Here is a 22,682-nt window from a genome sequence, read left to right on the forward strand (position 1 = left end):
GTACCAGAGTTTTTGCAGTCAACTTTAAAAACCACATTTTTAGTATAAATACTATATTTATTAAATATCTTTACAATTCATTTAAATGTATTTACAGAACTATTCCTGCATAAGTTATACCTCAGACATGAAATTCACATAATCGCCTCTTCGGTAAGCATAGATGATAGTCTCATTTTAACAACAAACAAAAAAGCATCCTCATTAGATACAGACTCAGATTTGCTTCATCATTTCAGCTATCTTTGGAAGAAACTACTTCATACAGTCCATTTCTGCACACACAATCTGGTTTTTTTCCCTGGAGAAAGGACGCCCATGACCCAGAGATGGAGGTTCCATCACAAAATCCTTCACCCCCTTGCCAGACCTTGGCCTCTCCCTTCCCCTTGACTCGGTCCTGTCTGGTCCCAAAATCTGGTTTTTTGGTTTGGTTTTTGTTCAGCCACACCTTCTTCATAAACACAAAGAAGTACGTTTAGAGGGAAACTGTAGGTAGCAGGTCACCCAAAGATAGCCAGAAAAGTAGCAAGAAACCACAGTTTTTCCAATTCACCCCCATCTTAGCCCTGTTTTACCCAAATACCGAGTAACGCTGCTGCAGAACTCCCAGCTCCTGCCCGTCCTGGGACGTTACGTGGTCACTGGTGTCTAAACCTCTTCCTTTTCCTTCCGCCGGCTGCTCCCGAGCCCCCTCTGCAGCAGCCCCAGGTCAGCCCGTGCTCCGCTCGCGCGCGCCTCCACTTCATGGAACACCCTTCTCCCTTCCTCTCGTGAATACTCACAATAATCTAATTCCTAGGAAGTGTTACTGCTTCATGCATCGTTTAAAATTATTCTGATAGGATGGGCCCTGTCATTTCCTTTTCCAAAATTTTTTTTTTTGTGCGCAGACAGCTTAAGTTCATAGGAAGAAATTAGGTTTGATATGTTTAGAGTGCACATCTTAAAAAAAAATCAAAAACAAAAACAAGCATGTGATAAAAATATCAATTCTTTATAATACAGTATTGCTTTATAAACAGATGGAAAAGCTATAAGCTTTACTGGTCTTTGGTGTGTCCGGTGAGGGATAAACTCATGATTTATAAATCGAAATCCAAATTTGTTCTTTATTAAAAAAAAAAATCAGGATGTGATATGAGGCAAATGGCTTTGTAGACACGGCTCAGCTGGGAGCGTGAGGCTGGGCCACGCACCGAGGCTGGGGGAGGCCAGAGCCCGGCCCAGCAGCGGCATTCCCGGCAGGGAAAGGCCCCGTGGCCGCCCTCCGCCATCGGATCCGCGTGCGTCTCCCAGAACTCCCAGAGTTCTAGAAAGTTCTGGGGTTGGGATAACGAGGGCTGGGGACAAGGGTGCTGAGCGCGAGGGGTCAGAGTGCAACACAGCCCGGGTCTGCGGGGGCAGCGCTTTAAGGTAAGGTCAAGGGAAAGAATAATTGATCAAATCTGCTCTAATCAAGAAGCGTGATAGTAAATACTGGAGAATAAAGTGTAAAAGACACCCAGATTTGAGAGAGAAACGCCCCTCCCAAACGCGAGAAACAAAGCCCTGTACTGCAGCGTGAATACATTCCTTCTAACGAGACAGCTAGATACAGCTTGTTCGGCTTTAAAAAAACAACAAGGACTGACAATTTGTGCAAAGTTATCCACCACTCACTGTTCCACGGATCGCAAAACTAATTAATTTTTCTTCATTAATATAATCCTCCCCGTACCCTCACCAAAATAGTATTTTGGTCAAGTTAGGGTAGTTAAGGCATTTTGACAAGTAATTACAAGGTGATTTAAAATAGCTAACATTATGCCAATTTAGGAATAGCAGATAAATTACTGAAGAGCTTCCAAATTAATCACTTATTCTTATTATAAATGAAATGCCTGTTACAAGCATGATGCATTGAAATATAGTAAAATGACATGTACATGGTACATGTTAAATGACCTTAAATAAAAGCTTGACATAGTTACGCAAATATACAGTACAAGTCCACAAAAATTCTTTAAACAGGTTGAGGTAACCTCAAACTTAAACAGTTTTAATACAATAAACCAGGTAGTAAAAATCTCCTTTTGAGAGCAGGTAAGATTACTTACTGACCAAGTTTAACTGCACTCACCTAAACAGCAACATTACCCGACTTTTTATATATAAAAACATGGCTTTAATTTATTTCTACATACTTTTCTACCAGCAAAAAAGTTAATGAAAAACTGACCAAAAATATATATATCTTTACAGCTATCAGCTTTTTGTATGAACCTCAGGAAAGAAAAAGGAAAGCTTGCTGGAACAGGGGGAACAAATGTGAGCTACTGTAATTCAAAAGGAAATGTAGTATTGCAAAGTGGCTGTTAGATAACTGTAAACATCATTAAGGTTCATTCCGAAAACCCTAAACTTTAGTTACTGAAATGTAAGTTTTGCTGATTATTTATTAATAGTTTCCTTTTACGTACTTACTGCTGCTGCCACAGCATAAGCAAAGAGGTGCTTGTTGGAGAGTCAAAGATAAGGATCAACTGGACTTCAACTGGTGCAGCATATTCTGTTCTACACAAGCGAGAATGGCAATTAGTAACACAAATTACGTTTCGTTAACAACAGAATTATCTACCAAAAGTGAAGACGTTCAGAGCTGAGGATGATCTGGTTTTTGTGCAACCTCCCACTGTAGCATTTCTGCCGCATCATCCCGCGCTGGTGAGATGGGTTAAAATGCTGAAGGGACCTCAACTTTGGCCAGCTCGGCTTTTTGAGACTGAGTTAAAATTTTTTGTTTAAAAAAAGAAAAAAAAAAAATTATCCACAGCCAAAACATCCAGATACCAGGCCCATTATGGACGAATGATCTGCAGAACTTTTTAAGATCACAGTTAAGCACCTGAAATCACAAAACACATTTGCATCCATATAACTTGAACTAAGTATGGTTTTTAAAATTTCGTACTAGAAAAGGCTCCTAGGCTGACACCATGTATGGCAAGAGCAGAATGTTTACAGCAGTTATAAACCTCCTGAAAACTGGAGCTTAGAAACACGAAACCTCAGCTATCACTGTAACAAGACTATGCTTATGAAACTGTGTTCTGTAACATACCCTTTAATGAATAGTGAACGTTTCTAGTAAATAGAGTAATATGCCCTCTTGGAGAGGTTTTAGCTATCGAATCTAGTTTGAAAGATGTGAAACCAATTCTACTCCTTTGAAAGTAAGTCACATTTCAAACGCAGTAAGGATGTGGGATTGATCCTCCCCCTTTAAGGGCGATGACTAAGCTCTGAAAGACATGCTTCAAGCCTTGAGCTTCTTCATTTCTTGCTGGCAGACAAAGACCAGTGTACTACAAGAGTGGTTCTTAACAAGGACTTCAGTTGTGTCTCAAGACAGGCAACGAGCTCGAGAACCAGCTGCTGAGATCAGCTGCGAAGGAAGAAAGCAATCCTGCCAGCAGGAAACCGTACGTGTGAAGCTAGGAGCTCGGGGAGAGCTGACGCTCCGGGCAGATCAGTCTGTGTACTCGGCTACAATAGAAAGAAGGACGGTGATGTCGTCTGGTTTTCCCCCTGTAACGTAAGAAAAATTCCATCAAATCATGGTGGGTTGTCATCTTATAATCTGTGACACTCCCCCGTGGCAAGCTCTTTAAAAAAGTAGTTTCAACAGTCAAAAGCTGTTTCATGTAGACACAAAAACTCTGTGTCCTCCACCTCCTTTCCAAAACACGACTGAGGGTAGCAGTGACATCTAACACAGCAAACCAGCGCCCTAAGCTACAGCGAGATCAATCTGTTCAGAGGAGTACAGAACCCTGGACACTGGTGTCAGCCAGTAGAGCAGGAAAAGCCCGATTTCTTGCAGACTATTTACTTAATAAATGTACAAAAAACCCAACGTTGTTTTGTTACAAGCAAACTGCAATAAAATCAGTATCTTTTCAGGAATTTCTCCTGTAAATCAAACACCTCTTCATCATCTTTTTCAGCACTGCATTACCACGTATCTTTCTAAAAGCTACTTCACATTTTTAGCAGTCACTTTTCAAGCCTCAACAGCTAGAGCAATACACTCAAATCCCAGAGCAATGGCTCAGAGAAGAGGTGTTTTGTTGTTAGAGACTCAGGAGATTGCAGTTTCATTACTGAGTGATTGAGTTTTACAGCAACATGGAGCCCCAGCTTTAGAGCTGTTCTCTCTACCCTTAGGAAAGACGCCTGAGGGTCTCGCAGGAAATCCTGCCCTCCTGCTACGGAGATAATCAGAACATCCTTAGTAGCAGAATTATATATTTAAAAGACAAAAGAAAGGTGTTTGATAGGACTCTGAACGCCACTAGGTGTTAGTATCTTTCCAGAGCTTAGGAAGTAGAGTCAACAAAATGATCAGGACAGGGATGCTAACGGTGCAAGGGTCAGAAATTTGAACCAAAAAAAAAAATCAAATCACCAAAGAGTGGGCAGAATCTTGGCTAAAAAGTATCAATAATAGAAGATCTTAAAAAAAAAAAAAAAACCACCCAATGAAAATCCACCCACACACACCGGAATCCAAAGAACAAGTCAAGTAGTTTCCCCAAGAGGCTGGAGAACTTGTATCAGGCAGGATTCCTGGGGCAGGAGTGTACATATTAGATAAAAAAAAACCAAAAAACAAAAAAACAGTGCACTGCATTCCCTGCGTTCCAGCTGCTTCCCCACAGGAGGCTTCTGATCAGCCAGGCCCTGGGATGACCCGCCTCAGGAGCTGGGGGCCTTGCCAAACCCCGCGTGCTACATTGGCACTCTACTGCCAACCATGTTTCTTAACGCTCTGTTTTCCTGTCAGCTTTTGGAACAGAACTTCACTTTGCTTAAGATTTCTCAAAGATAGCAGGAGTGGGAGGAGGAGAGAAAAAAAAAAACAAAAACAACTTACCTCTCACATTCAATCCATTGTCACATGCAAACTGTGCGAACGGCGACATGTAAGTGGGATCATAAGCCAGCTCGTGAGCTTGCTCAGCAATGCTTCTTGCAGTCTGCTGTATACTCTCATAGTTGGAGTTCTAAATTAACGAGGAAAAAAGTTTATTCATATGAGAAAGTCTACCAGTAGTTGTTTTGCTGATGCGTGTCAGTTTTAGAGATCCCCGACTGCCGGGTCTCTCTCAGATCAGGGCACTAGTTATCAGCTTCTCTTCCAAACGGAGCCCTCACCATCTCCTAAGCTTTATAAATTTGGGTTAGAAGTGCAAATCTTCACAACTGAAGTCCAGACTTCTGGAGTTTCCCTACCAGCAGCTACAAGACTTGGTTCTGGAGGATTTGTAGAATTTAGAATCTTAGAAGACTGATACTCAGACTAGACTAAACCGTCTCCCCTGAGGGAAGCGGGATGTTTGACAGCTGCACTAGCAGTTCACACCAGAAGAACCACCCTTCCCTCACAAACTACACTCTGCTGAAGTAATTATGTTTTACCTTGAATGGGAAGCCTTACTGCTCTGACCCTCTTACCTAAATCAACGAGCACACTTGGGGAGCAGGGACACTTTAAAAGTTAGCTAAGAAAAAAATGTATTGAGCACACAAACTTTCTATAGACTGCATTTTAAATGCCTTTTTTTTTGTTCTGTTTCACTAACTGCTGCTTTACTCCAAGGCTTTTCTTACTCAAGACACGACACGACAACCACCGCTCTTTCGGTTTGTAACTATTTTGAAATGCCTTGACATTTCAAGAGTCTTCCCTGCAGTTTGGGGAATTAGCGGGCATTTACATGATTGACTTTTGGCTGAACCTCACGGGGAAGTTCAGTGCCTTTCCCAAACACGCCAAAAGGTGGAGCTCAACTTTCTTCCACAGGGAAATTCCATCTCCAGCGGCCGCCTGGACTAACCTCAACCTTACCCTCCTGCCTGGACTAACCTCAACCTTACCCTCCTGCCTGGACTAACCTCAACCTTACCCTCCTGCCTGGACTAACCTCAACCTTACCCTCCTGCCTGGACTAACCTCAACCTTACCCTCCTGCCTGGACTAACCTCAACCTTACCCTCCTGCCTGGACTAACCTCAACCTTACCCTCCTGCCTGGACTAACCTCAACCTTACCCTCCTGCCTGGACATGCAACAGTCTGCCTGACGTGGAGGCCTCTCAGACATTTTGTCTGTAAGGACCCATTCTCTGACTGACACCACCTTTCACTTATGTAAGCTGCAGGGCAAGAGCACACAAAATTTTTTTTAAAACCACACTATAATTCTACATGTTAACTTTATTTGCATTTCATAACAAAATAGTTTCCTCAGGGAGGCTATACATATTGATATCTCCTTAAGTATACTTTCCTTTCTGTAAGTAAATAGCCTTAAGCTAAATGTTCTCATCCAAATTAAAATACTTTAATGTATTTTTACTATTTACAAAGAACATTTGCGGTCACTAACCTGGAAAAGTTGCCAGGAAATTTTTTTTACAGAACATTAAAGATTTTCAAGCACATGCAACCCACAATTCAGACAGCCCATACTACTTTAGAATTACTGTTTTACAACCCTTCAGAAAAGCTTCAAATTATTTTTAAGTATACAGCTCACCCCCTCAAATAACCCAGGAGAGAATGCTGTATTTTCACATATATAATCTACAACCTGCAAGTACAGCTAAAATACAGTGTGAGGAGCTGGCCAAGGGCAGTGCCTGCTCCTGAGCATCTCCCCCTCTCCCTCCCATCACTAGTTACTGACATGGTACCAGCTGCTACTCGGGAAATTTATGCCCAAACTGCTGCTTCTGGATTCAGCCTGAGTGCAGATCCGAGAGACAGCGCTTTGGGGTCGCTGTCCCCTTCTCACATGTGGTATTAACTGAGGAGTGTCTAAACAATAGCACTTTGTGGTGAGTCTTTTATGCAAAATAAGAGTTATGTGCATAAAATTAATGGTGTTAACTATAAGGGATGACCAGTGCAAAAGATGAGTAATTTAGAATACACACACTTACCTTCAGCTTTTTTAACTCCTGCAGAATCATGTAGTCAGGCATGTTGTCAAACAGTCCGTCTGTTGCAGTCAAAATAATGTCTCCAAGTTGGACATCAAAAGAAGTACTATCAGCAGCATCAGGGCTGTGAAGATGACAGATATGTTAAAGAAAAGGACTCCAGCTTTCACTAAGACACCAAGCAGTGTCAAACTACACATCAACAGCTTTTGTAATTCACTACTGTTATGTGTTTTTCTGCAAAAGAAAAAAATAATCACTAACAGTGGAGCTTTTGCACCAGCATGGTTTGTCAAGAAAGCTACAACAGAAGAACCCTGATTGCAAACAGGTAATGTTCCAGCTTTTACACAAAGGATTTGCATTTAAAATTCCCAGATGAACAATCCTGCAAATTAATCTGCTTCACAAGTGTATCTCCATGGAAACCATTAAGTAGAATGGTAGCTCAGGGCTTCCTTCTCACTCATCTTCAAGGTGTAAGAGCTATACTTGAAAGGACAACTCCTAACAGGAACGGCCACAACACTTCAGGATTCTGAATCACTTTCTAATGCAACAGAGTATGAAACACGTCTGGAAATCACTATCAGGAGACCACAGCCGGTTGGTCTACTTATGTCTAATCCATTACACAATACCAAGAGGAGAAATAACTACTTTGGCCATTAATATTCCTGCAAAATCTGATTCTCAGAAGCAGCATAATGACAAACTCTTCATTTTTAAAGATTCCTCAGGGGTCTTTAGAAGGGAGAAACTGCTGCATCCCATCCCATTTGGATATGCCAAAAGGCAAAAGAGCTGCTTTGCTCAACTGATTTGTAGTTTCAGGAGGGTGAATAGAGTTAAGATTGCCTGCCTATTCCCATACATAGTCAAATTTAACATTTAACTGGGACAACAAATTGGAAAAAAAAGGACTAAAAAGCATTTAGACAACACGTATGAGTACTAATTAACGTCAAGAACAGTGCAGAAACTAGCCAGAAAGCTATAATCATGATTCAGAATTGAAGTGTGGGAGCACATTTATCTTGCACTTTCCTTATTATGTGATGACTCATATTGCTTTTCTGACTTCCACTGGACATTATCAATTATCTTTGTGCTTTTTGGGTTTTGTCTTCCCATGGATGACAGAATCTCAGAAAAATTAAGATTTTCACAGCTCTGGCATTTCAACAATCATTTAATTTTAGTCTAATGAAGAGGTTAGATTATTTAAGAGTTCTAATTTCAGAATTCTACCCTAGCTTCCTCTCTGCAGTCTTATGATGAAGTAATAAAACCACATGCAAGAATAGTCAGGAGTTTCAACAACTTAACCTACACTTTCAGTAAGAGCTATTTTGGCATTGAAGTCATCCCTTACTGCATCAGCCTTGATATTTCATAGAATCATAGAATCATTTACGTTGCAAGACCCTTAATATCATTAAGTCCAAACCTTGTATCAAAAACTTAAGATACCTGTCGCATTCCCTGTATACTGTGGTCACTCTCTGAAGATGCCTTTATCATCTTCCTGTATTCAGAAGAGGGGTATCACTTTAATGAGTGTATAACCATTATTTTAGAACTGTATTTTAATATATATTTGAAAGCTGATTTGTTTTTTAAATTTTGTATTACTGATGAGACTTCAGAAAGTGAGAGGATGGTCAGCCTGACATTCTTAGGGGAAGACACAAGTACAAATCTGCCTTTGAAACAACTCATTTCTGTGAACAGATTGTCCTTTCTTAATACTCTCATTTCCCAGCTTGGTGTTCCGCCAAACAGGTTTGTTTTTTTTTTTTTTTTGCTCGTTTTGGTCAAATACAATATGCTGCGGGCAACATAGCTATTTGAAAACACAAGTTACAGTCACATGTCCCTCTGCTCTATTCTTCAAGTACTTGCTACCTCACTGCCAAGATATCTAAATTAGCGTACTCCAAACCAGCCTCGAGAGAGCCCGGACAGGGACCGGGAATGAAAGCTGCTGGTAAGACAAGTCACTCGTGCAGGATGACCAGCACATGCACCAGTCTCACGACAGCAGATTTACAGAGCGACGTCTCTCCACGGATCAGAGCATGCCTAGTGCACACACCAGACTCAGGGAATATGCCATCGTGAATGAAGAATCATTAGCCCAATAAATTCAGACTGTGCAACAACGTACAAAGTTTAAGTTCAAGGTGAGAGACATTCCTATTACCTAAAGACAGGGCGGGGGGCAGATATAAGGCCCTCTGACTGGTTACACGCTTAAATCCCCACGCACTACACTGCACTTTACAAAGAGCACCCCAGCTGCAAAACTGCAACCTTTTGGGAGTTGATCACATCCACAGATTAAAAATTTAAGATCTTCTCCCACCTTACCTGTCACTTAAGACAACTCCTTCTGCTTCTGGTGGAGCTATTGACAGCTGGAACGGAGTGTTGAAGTAATGCTGCTGCTCATCAGATCGATGTACTACTTCTCCTCCTCTGACTACCAAAAATCCAGAATCTCCCAAGTTGGCTGTATGTAAACGATGACTTGTTCTGTCCAGAACTACTATACAAGCTGTACTGCTTCCTGCAAACAGAATGCAGTAACCGGAGTTAGCCTTACAGAAATTACTTGTTCTTTCACTGATTTGATTCACAGTCCAATTATTCAAATATTTATCAAAGCTTAGAAATCAGGAGAAATTGGAAATACTCAGTAATGCCAAAATTAATATACACTGGCGATAGCAAAATGCTAGAAATCTTTGCAACAGAAATGATGATTTTTGTATAGAACTTACTTTTCCTGCTTTGATTTTGGTAAACACATTATGCTGACAAATACCTGTTTTGTTCCACTTTATTTACAGTTTTCCATCCCAACATATGTCAGCACATTCTGCTATAGGACTGGATTTACAGAAGTCACATAAAATACTGAAATTCCAAAATCATTGAGATAATAGAATTCTAGTAGCATCCATACAATGCTAGGGGCTCTCCACACAGTTTCACTCATCAGCTGTAAAACCATGCCAAGTAAAGAACTGCTTGCAATTAAGTATCAGGTATCATTGCATTACTCTTGTCAGAACATTAAAATGCTTTTCTTCATAGTATGGCTCTGTAGAGCTATCTTCATGTTTAAAAAAATAATCATCCTGTCACGTCTTCAGGATACTAACTTCACAAGTTTAAAGAAAACATGTTTCAGAGACAAATACTTTTCCAGATTAAAGTAAGACAGAACAGAAACATATCTCCTTGTCAACCGTGCTCAGAACTATCCCAGCCATGCTTGAGGGCACTGAGGAATTCTTGATTCATTCACTGGGAAGCAGCCACCAACTGTGCTTGGTTGCAAGCCACAAAAATAACTGTATTGCAAAGATACCGATCCACAGCCTAAGTCCTCACAGCAAACAGCAGTCACTGAATTTCTGCAAATAGGATAAGCACATCCACCAAAAGAACTTTCATTCCTGAAGAGGGTGAAATACAGACTTCTGCCTCTAACAGAAGACCCCGTATCACCGGCTGGTGAACAGCCTTCATCATCTATCTTGATGTAGGAGTTTCCAAGCACAGCTACATGTTGGACAGACCACAAGCTTGCAATGAGCTAAGCTTACAATCAGGCCTGCTAGTGCAGAAGCCAGCTGGCTTCAGGCATCCCCTGTTCCAGATGTTTCCCTAACACAGGGAGTTCCCTGCAATACACTTGCACTTAATTTGTCTGCTAGTGATTATATAGGACCTTCTCCACTCTTACTGAATGGTAAGTCAAAGCAGCATCTTAGGAAAAATTCAGATTTTATAGGTGACAGCATCCAAGACTGTTCTGCAATACAAGAACTGTCTTTAAATAAATGGCAGTTTCCTCCCATTTCAGTTTTGGTTTAAACTATTTGCTAGAACCAATTCTGATGAACTATCAAGACTTAAAGCACAACAGCAAGGGAAAGTTACTGCCTAATGAATCCTCCTTAATGAGGTCCTCTCCCTTCACTTTATTTTAAACAAACTCTAAATGCTCATTGCAGTGGTAATTCCATGGTTTTATTTCTACCTCTGAAAATACTGTTCTCGGTTAAAGAAGAAACACTAAGGATCATTAGTTTCAAATTCTAACTCTATTAGCAGAGTGTAACTAGGAGGCCATGTGTGGAATGCAGATCTTGTGACTCAGCATATGCTGCTTTTCAGAATTCGAAAGGTCAAGCCAAGCAGGGCTGCCTCCGTCTACAAAGCCGTTGTGAGAGCTCTCACCAGTGGCCCACTTTGTGGATCACTTACAGCTACATCTGCTTTGCTCAAACACCATTAAACACACAAAATGCTAACGTAATTACCAACCACTGCTATTTTAGTGATACGTAAGGTCGCTTCTGAGGTTCAAACCTATTCTTTAGGCATATAATGTGAGAACATCTGTTCCAAAGCTCAGCAGACAAGTTAAATATAGCTTACACAGCACTCTTCTGGCACAGAAGTTTAAGGTCAGGTGAGAAGCATGCATATCATGCAGGGTAACACTTTCTTGGTGCATAAGAGGTCACATGCCCTTTAGAAAAGTATTCTGCTTTCAGGGTTGTCAGCTGAGGCCAAATGTTGCCTCTCTATCTGCCCACTGTTCCCCAGGCAGCTGGATGCCCTGTCTAAAATCAAGTTTGACACTGAATATGCTAAGCATCTACTTTAGTTTGCTTTCAAAAAAATCTGTAATGAATGCCCCACAAAGAATTGTAAAAATAATATACGGTACCAGTGACTGTATGATATAAACTACTTAACCAATTCGGTTTAAAGTTCATTGGACATAAAAGGCAACAGGAGCAGTAAGGCAAGAAATGAGCAGAACTGCATCCAATTATCGTCAGAAAATGTTTTTGCTTGCATAGCTTAAGCAAAAAGCCACAACCAACCATTAAGTTTTCAACAGAGAACAGTTATTTATACATACAAAATAGAGAAGGAGTGCACATGCCATAGCATATTCTACTGCAGAACTCATTTTGCAAACTCTCTGCAAGCGCCGGTGAATTACCACCCTTCACACCTAAAGGCTGCCTGCCTTGTATTTTTTTAAATATATATACACACACACAAACGTTCCCTGCGTTACTGAATGAATCAAGACAGTTTCTAAACATACAAGAGAAAATAAGGATGCTACCAAGACAACTACATTTCTATGTTCTGTGGTTAATTAAGAGAAGATAACTGCGTGCAAACTTATTGTAGAAGCTGACAAGAGATTTAAGCAACCTTGACTAAGCACAGTCTAGAAAACATATAACAGAGATCTAGTTTATGTATTTTTACTGTCTTACCAAGCAAAGGTACTTTGTTCTGCAGCAGCTCACAATAACCTGCGGTGAGAATCCCAACAGGATTACTTGGTACAAACCGTCCTTCTTTTACTAAACGTTCACATGTTCGCATTAGAGTCCCTGAGAACTGTGAAGGGTCAACCCCATAGTCTCTCCAGCCACCTACACCATCTGCTACCCCTAGAAGAGAACAAAAAACAAGAGTTATATGAACAAAAATGGTTTCCAAAACCAGGTTTTTAGTTTTTAACGTCACTTATGATATTCAGTAACTAAAAAGTAGGACATAGCACCTGCATGGAAAACATATTTGATTAAGAATAAAAACGTTTCTAAGCATTTGTAAGGTAACTTCTGTCATCAGCTCCTAGACAAATCTCTAAATATAATCTGAATTGCTGAGAAGGTAAAAACCTAATGCCGAGAACTCTGAGGCAGCTGACTTCACTAGAGAACAAGTAAATGGGAATTCAGGGGGGAAGAGAGGGATTCAATCATATTAACCTTTAATTAGCCCATTAAAAAGAAGCATTTTTAGTAAATCTGAAGGTTGTTAAGATTTTAACTAGTCTAGAAATGATAAAGAAACTCTTCCCCGCTATTCAACGGCCCAAAGTTTCTTCTCAAGCGATTTGCTCATATGAAGGATAATGTTTTCTATTTGGCAATATCAATTGCTGTAGAAAGTAAACAAGAATACATTTTAAAAGTGTATTCAAAAAAACCATGTAACCAACACAACGCTGGGACCTACCCCTTCCAAGGATAGGTTGCTGCCTACAGCTTCAGCCAAGCAGGAGAATGAAAACTGAGTATGATCCAGTTAATTTTCAGTTATTCAAAACAACATAGATATCAGAAAATTAGACCCATTCTGCCAAAGCTTGGGAAGCTTCTGAGCAACCGCAGAGGCAAATAGTGAAGCTGCACATAAAAAAGGGGGGTGGTCAGAGGGAGATAAGCAGCAGCTACAATATTTTGCTGACCATGTGGCTAAAGTATTTTGAACTTCCTCAGCTGGCTTTAATGATAAAAAGTAAAATACTGTCTAAAGCTATTACTTATGAGACAAAAATATTTCTCCTTGGAAAATTTTCCAAAAATCTTTTTGATCCTCAGCATGTAGGGGACTAACCATTTCAAGCACAGATTTCCGTAACGTAACAACGCTGAAATAGTATGTCCATGGTAAAAGGCACAAAGAGCCAATTTCAGAGCTCAGATTGTGCTGAAGAACAACAGCCTTCTCAGAAAAAATGCCGCTATTAGCAAAGGCATGAAAATTTGACTAAGTAAAACTAAGTTTGCCTCATCTACAAATGCCCTTCACATCGGACACCATCTGAAACTGAGACGGAAGGTTTAGAGCCGACCTTGGCACGAACTATAATCTGACAGGAGGTTATAGCCAGATTCTGAACAGCCTATCAACATTAATCAGATTTCTCCCAAAAATAGTGCACAACCTTTTAGACACCTGCTTTGTCCGTTTGCTTTCTTAGAAGAACGCTATAGGAAGGCAGAGCCCTGTATTCACCTCTTCAGACCAGACCCTGGGAAGAAGCTCATGCAAAAGCACCCTGGCATTCTCGGAAATGCATTTTCTGGTTTTTCAAGAACAAACTAATCCTCTCTTTACAGGTCCGACAACTTCAGGTTAATGCTGGATTAACCCTTTGCTTTCTGCTGCCACGGAGACAAGTCCAGAATAAGAGATTATTAAGAAAAAGTTCTAGATCTAGAACTTGAAATAGAAACCAAGCTTCAGTTTGGGTGATGATGCTTGTTTTACATGCTGTTACCAGATGAGCAGCTTTTCTCCTTTTAAGATGAACGCAGTCCAGATGTACTTTTGCTAGCTGAATACAGCATTATTTCACTGACAACGGGGTTAATGCAATGAAAAGATGATGTTTGACAAGTACTGCCCAAAGCTTTTGGCTCCTATGGCAGTTACAAAACAAGCTCATCAGAACTTAAGAGTTCCTCAAGCGATCAATAAACCATTTTTGCATTAGTCTCCTTGGGAAATATTTAAATAGAAACACTATGGCGTCAGTACAGAGTACAAGAAAGCTGTCATAGCAAGCACCTGATCAGGTTAATTATCAAAACCTATTTCAATTTTTAACGCAAAAATAAGAGTATGCCACCTGATTTTCTTTGCTCACTTCTTACTCCAGGCAGGAAATTGGAATCCGTAAGCATGGCAGCATACTTCATACTCTATCTTGAGCCGTGAAATGGCTTTGTCTGTCTGCCTTCCTGTCTGCTTTTTGCAAGCTATAAACAGCTTTAAGTACATTCTGCCAGCGCCTTCCAAAACAATCATCCTCTAGACAGTCCACAAGTAGGTCCTATGACTTAGCTTTGTACCACACTTAAGAGAACAGCTCGTCTGCTTAAGAATCACCAGGAGAGTTGTGCATTCCTTCTCCATGGCTGGCACAGAAGCCAACGGGACCACCACATTCACCAGCAGGCCCCAGGACACGCTCCACGACACCTCAGCAGCTCACCAACTCAGGGACCACCACTGGCATCTATTTCTCGTCCTTGCCCAAAACGGACAATGTGGGTTTTCTTGCAAAGGTTTGGGGTTTTTCCTCCTCCTCTTTTTCTTTTTAAACTGTATCTCTTAAAGATGATAGGTCAGTGAATTTAATTAAGCTAAATGACCTTGTTGGCTCCCAAAGCATGGCTCACGAGCACTGCCAGAGCAGTCAAATGCTTCCTCCTGCTCCGGCACAGAGCCAGGAATTACTGCTGCCATCGAGATCAATGGCAGCACATAGGCAAAGCACATTCAAGAAGCCCTATGCCACACAGTGTCACCTAAAAGACATCCACCTTGACTGGTTGTGCCTTAAAAGATTTTTATACTCCCTAAGATCCTACCTTCAGCCTGGTTTTAAAATAAAAACAGTATCTTTACATTCTACATTCTCAACAGAAACTGAACAGTTTTATAGGAAAGGAATACGTGACTTTAAAACAGATTGAACAAACTGCTACTGAAATAGATTAAATATAAATGAGGATAAAGTTTAAGAAAACTTTGTGGTATTTGATATACAGCAAACAAGGAGCAAAACTATCTGTGAGATACTTCAAACTCCACAATTAGCAAGAACCGAAAACTCAACTCATAAAAAGGGACTAATTTTTCTGTAATAGCACATTTCCCCCTGTCACCAAAGGAAAATTCAAAGGTCCTACAACTGGCAGTATCATTGCCAAGGAGTAATGGCAAGCTCTATTCATTTATATTAGCTTTGCTTTAATCTAAGACAAAAAAAATCCATAAATATTCAGAATAAATGCTGTTTTAACAAGTGAAGAAGATTACTCAGGTTTTCATTTTCTTACATTTCACCATAAAACATTAAATATTGTCTTCCAGTATTCACCATTTAACTTAAAATACCCATCTTACAAAATATGCAATTTGTCTTAAAGGTCCAGCGATTCATGGCTGAGAAAAACTGCTGAAATTGAATCGTACACAATCCTTGATTTTTTTCTAAGCTATTCAGTAAATCAGAAAGTTTTATAGAAAGAATACTTCTTTGGCTATTCCCCACTCAAGCCTATGTAGAAATTACACAAATGTCCATGTGACATAGTGAAATGCCCGTGGCTGGATGACCCACCGCTGTAAATAAAGCAATTTAAAATTTCACAATAAATTACTTCAAAAGAATAAATGTTTCTCAAGTATTTAACCATAAAGTCCTTTCAGAATCATTGAGAGTTAACACTCCACTACATTGCCTTCTGCTGGAAAATACACAAATACTACTGCCAGATTAAATACTCGCTGCATGTGTCAGTCCAAAAACTGGCTCTTTCTAACTTCTTAAAGATTCAGTATATCAAGATCTCTCACGGAGACGGCTGTAATGAAGTTTCAAGACAAAGCACAAGTGGCTGATGCTGCAGCACTGAAACTGAGCAAGTGAAGATACGGCCACTGAAACTTGTTAAAATTTATTTCAAAATGCTAAAAGCACTTGGGATAAAATACCAGTTGAAAGGCAAACGTAAAGTTGTTTGACTGCCAACACATAAGGTTAACTGCAGAAGCCCAGGGAACAGCCAGCGCTGAGACTACTCATATGTGCTTTGCACCACACACTTTTGTAAGTCAGATCCAGATGTTCTATCTAGTTCAGAGCAAATATAAACTAAACCAGCTTAAAGTTCAGAACAAAACCACGATACCAATCAAACCCTGTTTAATATAAATAGCATTACGAGTGCAAGTTCTGGCTAGCCAGCAAACTAACCTGCCCATGGTCAAAATCCAGAAGTATCGGCCCGTCCCCAAAATCTCTTGAAAGACGGATACTTTCAAACATTGCATCAGCTAAGAACAATAAGTCACACACAGAAGCACCAGGCAGGCACAAGTGTGCCAGCAGGAATTGCATTTGCACGCAACCACAATTAACTTTGGAAGAAACTCCACGTATCCTACTGAACCTTAAATTTCTTGAGATCCTTACGTGAATTAGCAATGAATCACTGATAAAAAAGCATCAAAAGGATGTATTTGTGACTGAATTTATTTTGCATCAAACATAGAAGAATGGCTAAAATGGTAACAAAGTGCAATCTGCTGCACCTACACAAGTTTGAAATACAGCGCCTAATAGTTGTCAACACATCAGAATTGAGATAAAACAAGAAATCTTATCAGTGACAAGATAAGTCACACACGTAGATAGGTTCTCCAACCAAAGCAAGTCACACGCTCAAAGCCAGGACTAACTCCCAGCCGCTTCACCGGCAGCATGCACGGGATCACAGTGCTATAGCCAAATGGTGTGTATCCCCACCCCCCCAGTTTTGACAAAGAAATAACCTGCTTAAATACAAATCCCTAAAGGCAGATTTGTGTGCGACCGATAACTAGTTACAAAAGGAAAGGTTACTTATTCACACTGTGCATTTTAAAATGTAGACCTTAAACTACCCTTGCATGAAATAGAAAGGTACTGGAAGAATAATTGGCTAAGTGATCCTGAGGAACAAAAAGGAAGAGGCAAAGCGAGTGATGATGTTGAAGAACAAACTGAAGGAGAAACAAGGAACTGAACACATTAATTTGCCCATCTACTTCCAGGAAAAAGCAGCAATTCCTTCTATCTTTTTTTTAACCCCCCTGCTACAATACACTGTTGCTCCTGAAACAGATTTTTACCAGATAGATCTCTCACCTATTTTATTTAAGTCTGAGAAATCACTCAGTGGATTTTGGGAGCTACAGGAGAACACTTCTATTTATTTCTGCAAGTTTTGTAAAACCTTCCCTCCAGAGTTATAACTATTTAATCTCTCAAGGTGTTGAGCAACCGTGGAACTTATTTTCATAGCTGAACTGCTACTGGTGGCTGGCACTTAAGTGATGAAAAGGGACAGGTACTGTAGACAGACATCAGCCAAGCTGTACCGAAATCACTTGCAGTCTGAACAATCTCAGGCTCTTAATATTAATAGCACAAATGAACTAAAGTAAACAGCAGGAGATTTTTGCAACGTTTCCTGCGACATAGGTATGATTAACACCTCACCTACTGTACTGCGTTCAGCTTTGCTTATTTCCTTCTGCAATTTCTGACAGAACCTGCTTTTTGTTCAAGCTAAGATCTCCATACGAATGGAAAATTGACCACTATCAACAAGTATCAATAGCACTTACAATTAAAACAAGTGTTCAAATACAAGTTCTGATCAGAATATGTTGCGTGCAATGCCCTTCCAGAAACTGGGGTAAAGAAAAATAACCAGATTTTAGTTTCACTCTCAGAAGGAGAGCTACCACATTTCTAAGAGGTTACATTCGGTGCTACTTAAGAACAGCTCTGCTGACATCTGGATTAGCTGTACTGAAAAGAATGACAGTGAATATGATTGTTAATGGGGGTGTTTCTCAATCTGTAGTTTCTCTACAAATGACAGTACTTATGCTCCCATGTTAGAAAGAAAGTTTCATTTGGTCTATTACAAACTAAAACACATATACAATTCTTTTTCAAATCACTGATTACACCCTCTAAGATGCCCTGAGTTCTCCCAGCAGAGTAGGTAAAAGGCCACTCTGAAACAAGCAGATGACTCGCCTCCTTTAGTGTGATAAGTTGTGATAAGGCAGCAATCTAAACTTTAATAGGTGTGATACCAAATAAACCAGTTAACATAGTCTTGTATGACCTTCAGGCATCAGAGTGAGAATCCCTTCCTCCTCTGTAGTTGCCAGAACCACCTTGACATTTCATCTACAAATCCTTTTACATTTTGTAGTTTACTCTTCTTGACAACAGTGAGGCTAACAATATTCCAGAGGGGTTTTATACACCTCCTATGCAGGCTGCTGACAAACTTCAGTTTCAAATAAAGTGCAATTCCTTTCAGATTAGAGTAGTTGCCCTACAATACCCTTCCCCTCTCAAAAAAAAAAAAATTAAAAATCAAGATTCACGGTAGATAGAACGGCTGCCAAATTTTAACTTTGCAGTGGACAAACAGTACCCTGCTGCCAGACAGTTTTTTCCTACTACTGCTGGGGGACAGGAATAGTTTGGGAGACTAGTCAAGTCACACTGGCTACACCCAAACTTCTACCCAGCACAGACATTGTATAAGTGATGCTGTCACGGGATGCGCATTGGTTGCTGTAATGTTTCAATAATGAGTCACACAACAGCTTGGAAAATCCATAAAAAACTAGCAAAGAGTCAGATAAAGCACAAACGAGCAAGAAAAGGCAGATCCCAACAACAAAAAAGCGATCACCAGCATGAGACATCTCAAAATTTATAAACAAGCTTCAAAGTTTAGCTTTGTTAAATAAGTGAAATGTTTATATAAAGTGTTTAAGTTAGTTCTAAACATTTGTATTTTGCTCCCTATGCACTAAAAATTCTACTGACATGCTAATTAGGAAAAAACAGAGGTGTCAGTTTCTTAAGATTTGGTTTTCAGCTTTGAAAAACAGTATTTCTGTCTGCAAGAGTTACAAAGGTATGCCTTCAGACGTGAAGCAGTACATAACATCTACTAAGTCTCAAGAAGTTATCTGAATATTCTGAGGATCTGGGCAACCAAGACACTGATGGTGAGCATACAGAAAGGTACAACATCGTACAAGCAGCAGCAAAAAGGAAACACAGGCCTGAATCACAAAGCTCTAGAGATTAATAGTAGTAGTAAAGCCATTTCCTTTTCTCAGAGCGATTCCAAAGGAAACACTCTGGTCCTGAGTTTCTTGTTTCTCCCTGTGCTCAGAATGCGAAGAGAACATGCAAATTTAACAGGTACATCCCATACAAAAGTAAAAATAAGAGACAAAACCCCCAAGGATTCGGGTACACCAGTAACAGGCCTTATCAAGCCTTTAACAACTGTGGGAGGACTTGAAATAACACGAATATTCATAAGCTTTCTGTTAATCTTACTATGAGAAGATAGAGCACGGACTAGAAGACACTGTTACATTTTCAGCCTTTAGACTATACAGTATACATATAACAAAAGAAGTGTTTAGCATTTTTGTATCTGCTATAAACACACCGCCCAGTCAACTTTTGTTTGACCTAAGAAAATGAATCCCCAAGCACTCATGCCAAACGGCTGGGAGTAGCTCTTTCACTGTTACACCACACCCATATCCATCCCACACAGGCATGCTTCCCATAAATTGGTTCTAGAAGAGACTGGCACAGAAGAATTTTAAATTAATTATCTGGCATGGCTTTGTCACTGATGACTACTAGGGCAGACTAAGTGATACACTTGAAATTTACTGTTCTCTAAAAGCACTCTTACTGTGTCTAGTGTTCACTTCGGCTAAAACCACATGAGCCTCTTCATTAAACTAATACTGAAAAAAAGAAGCTTGAAAAGCAACAGTTCAGCTCAGACAGTTTTGTTGAGGTGCAGAGTTAGGCAGGTATTGAGGTAGTACAAAACTTATAAGGGTCTTTAAAAAAATAGGTACAGAACCTCAGATGTGTGATGAGAGTAAGAGGAATTGAGGGCAGGAAAACACTGGTGCTGAAACTCGGCAACAGTGTAGAAGAGCTGGTTGAGAAAGGGGGAGCAGAGAGATGATCACAGTAGCAGAAACAAGGAAAAAACTACTGTCTGTAAACTTAAGAACTACAGATGAAGAACAAGCATCAAGTTAGATTGCATCAAAACCCATCCTGAGCATTACAGTTTGCAGAATGCACACTGACCTTGTTTTTTTGGTATGTCTATTAGAAAAGCAATAAAGAACCAACATGAAAATAGTCTTATAGAAAAAAAAAAAAAACACAACCCAGCTTTTACATTCAAATTATTTTCTTCTTGGTACTTAAGACATTCTGGTCTGAAGCCTTCTCTGTTTGATTCTTAAGTGGAGTTACAAGTCCGTTTGTTTTCAAGTTGCCATGAAAATTAATGCAAAGACCAACTTAGAAATGCAATTCTCTGTTGATTCCAGCAGGAAGACAAGCTGTAGGTCCACATATGGTAATTACCAAATATGGCCAAAACCCCCTAAACATCAAGTTTTCCCATGCAAAGAGTCCACCTAAGCAAAGCAGATTCTGCATTTCTCTTACGGGCAAATACCGATTGCTCAGTTATTTATCAGTGCTGGCCTAGTATGAACTTTAAAGGCAGCCAGCCTTAGTCACATGTTAAAGTAAGGTTGTCCAACAGCTAATTCTAATAGAAAAAAAGTTTTTCTGGAACAGGCACAACAAAAAAGACGTAGAGTATCTAACTGACCAGTTTTGCACATCTCCTTGAAAGCTGTAGCATCACCCCCTTAGGAATAATCAGCAATATTGTTACCTAGCACCAAGTTACAGCTTCCTGAAAAAATGTCTCAGCTATATTAAACAGCAACCAAGTTACAATGACAGCACCAAATTCTGAAGAATCACCAAGCACTGTCACATCATGAGGCACTGCAGTGCAATCCCACCAGTTTCAAATTAAAAAAAAAAACAAAACACAGAGGACAGGGAGGAAGCTTTTTTTTTTAACGTCAAAGTTTGGGTGAAGATTTACTTCTGTCAGTTGTTCGAAGACTAACTTATGCAGAGGGTCAGTTTGTCAAATCCAACCTTGACTACACAGGAGAAAGGTCAAGCACTGTCAAAAGCAGTCCTGCTCATAAACTGAAGATTCCATTGATTATCTATAATTATTCACTACTTCTAAAATCTGAACTCTTTAAGATCCATTTTGCACGTGAATCCAAACCAGAGAGTGCAAACAGGGTAGAACAAATACTGAAATTGAAGTTTGACATTTGAAACCAGTCTCAATGTCACTTTGCCTTTCACTTGACAAGGACACAGCACGCGCTGAAATCAGGAAGTCTTTGTTTCAATGATCTTTTCTGTGGAAATGCAATATATATACACCAAGCTTGGTTCGGTTTTAAGGGCACACAGAAAGTGAAATGCACTACAAGCTGTTTCTCTGGCTTTTAGAACCTTACAGGCCCCCACAGGTGAAACACCAAGGGTGGGCCCCGGTGCCCGGCACCCCCATCGCCCTGTCCCAAAGGCAGGCTGAGCGAGGTGCACGTCGTGCTGCAGCAAAGAGGACGAGAGCTTTCTTTTGAAACTAAAAAGAGAGAAATCACGCTGACATTTACAGGCAGAACCGGCTCCTTTGTCTGTGACCGAAGGCTAAGCCGCTTCGCCATGTGCGGCTCAAGGAGGAGAGGTCACGACGCCAAAGCCACCTCCGCACCCCCGAGCATGGCCCCGCCAGCACTTACCCAGCACATCTGCCGACCGGTGCCGGGCCACGAAGCAGGCGTCATCCCCGTAGCACATGCCTTTCTTGAGGATGCCCTTACGGAAATCTTTGCCAAAGCCACAGCTGGCTGTCACCAAGCTGTAGTCACGGGAGTCCGTCTGCGAGAGGCCGCCCAGGACTGCCCGGGCCACCAGCCTGCCATAGGAGAGCACCGAGAACATGGCGTGGGGCGCCCAACAGCCGAGAGCCAGGAACGCGGGGAGCCACCGGCGCAGCCGCCTCCTGACCTGCGAGCGCCCGCCGCAGGGCGCCAGCCTTCCCCTGCCCGCCGGCCGGCTCGCCTCAGCCCCCGCCGGCCCGCGCTGCCCCTCCTCGGCCCGGCCCCTCGTCCTCCCCGCTTCCGCGGGCCGCCTCGCCCCTCTGGGCCGGCTCCCGCCCTTCGCCGCCCGCGCTGCCTCTCACACCCCGCGCACCGGCCCCTCACGGCCGGGTTGCCGGCAGCGCTCCCCTCCGCACCGCGCCACCTCCCCCCCCCCCCCCCCCCGAGGGGGGCTCTGCCTCCTCCCCGGCCGGCCGAGCGCTGCCCCGCGAAGGCCTCCGGGCGCCC

General features: G+C 41.2%; 1 protein-coding gene across 1 annotated transcript; it reads right to left on the reverse strand.

Moving 5' to 3' along the window:
* Nucleotides 1–36: 36 nt before the first annotated feature.
* On the reverse strand, nucleotides 37–22,592 carry PPTC7 (protein phosphatase targeting COQ7). Its single transcript, XM_074887068.1, has 6 exons — nucleotides 22,095–22,592; nucleotides 12,308–12,487; nucleotides 9,363–9,561; nucleotides 6,990–7,113; nucleotides 4,919–5,048; nucleotides 37–3,570 (listed from the first exon to the last, which is right to left on the reverse strand). The coding sequence occupies exons 1-6, from the start codon at nucleotides 22,294–22,296 to the stop codon at nucleotides 3,512–3,514; spliced, it is 894 nt and encodes a 297-aa protein (XP_074743169.1). The 5' UTR covers nucleotides 22,297–22,592; the 3' UTR covers nucleotides 37–3,511.
* Between the last annotated feature and the right edge of the window lie 90 nt (nucleotides 22,593–22,682).

This window comes from Strix uralensis, chromosome 17, assembly GCF_047716275.1.
Source record: "Strix uralensis isolate ZFMK-TIS-50842 chromosome 17, bStrUra1, whole genome shotgun sequence".
Taxonomy (NCBI): Eukaryota; Metazoa; Chordata; class Aves; order Strigiformes; family Strigidae; genus Strix; species Strix uralensis.

Excerpts from the sequence above, each read along its gene's own strand:
- PPTC7 (XM_074887068.1), bottom strand. The coding sequence starts at position 22,296 with ATGTTCTCGGTGCTCTCCTATGGCAGGCTGGTGGCCCGGGCAGTCCTG. Across the intron at positions 12,488-22,094 it reads CCGGTCGGCAGATGTGCTGG|GGGTAGCAGATGGTGTAGGT; the intron begins GTAAGTGCTGGC and ends GTTCTCTTCTAG. Across the intron at positions 7,114-9,362 it reads GGAGTTGTCTTAAGTGACAG|CCCTGATGCTGCTGATAGTA; the intron begins GTAAGGTGGGAG and ends TCATCTTCACAG.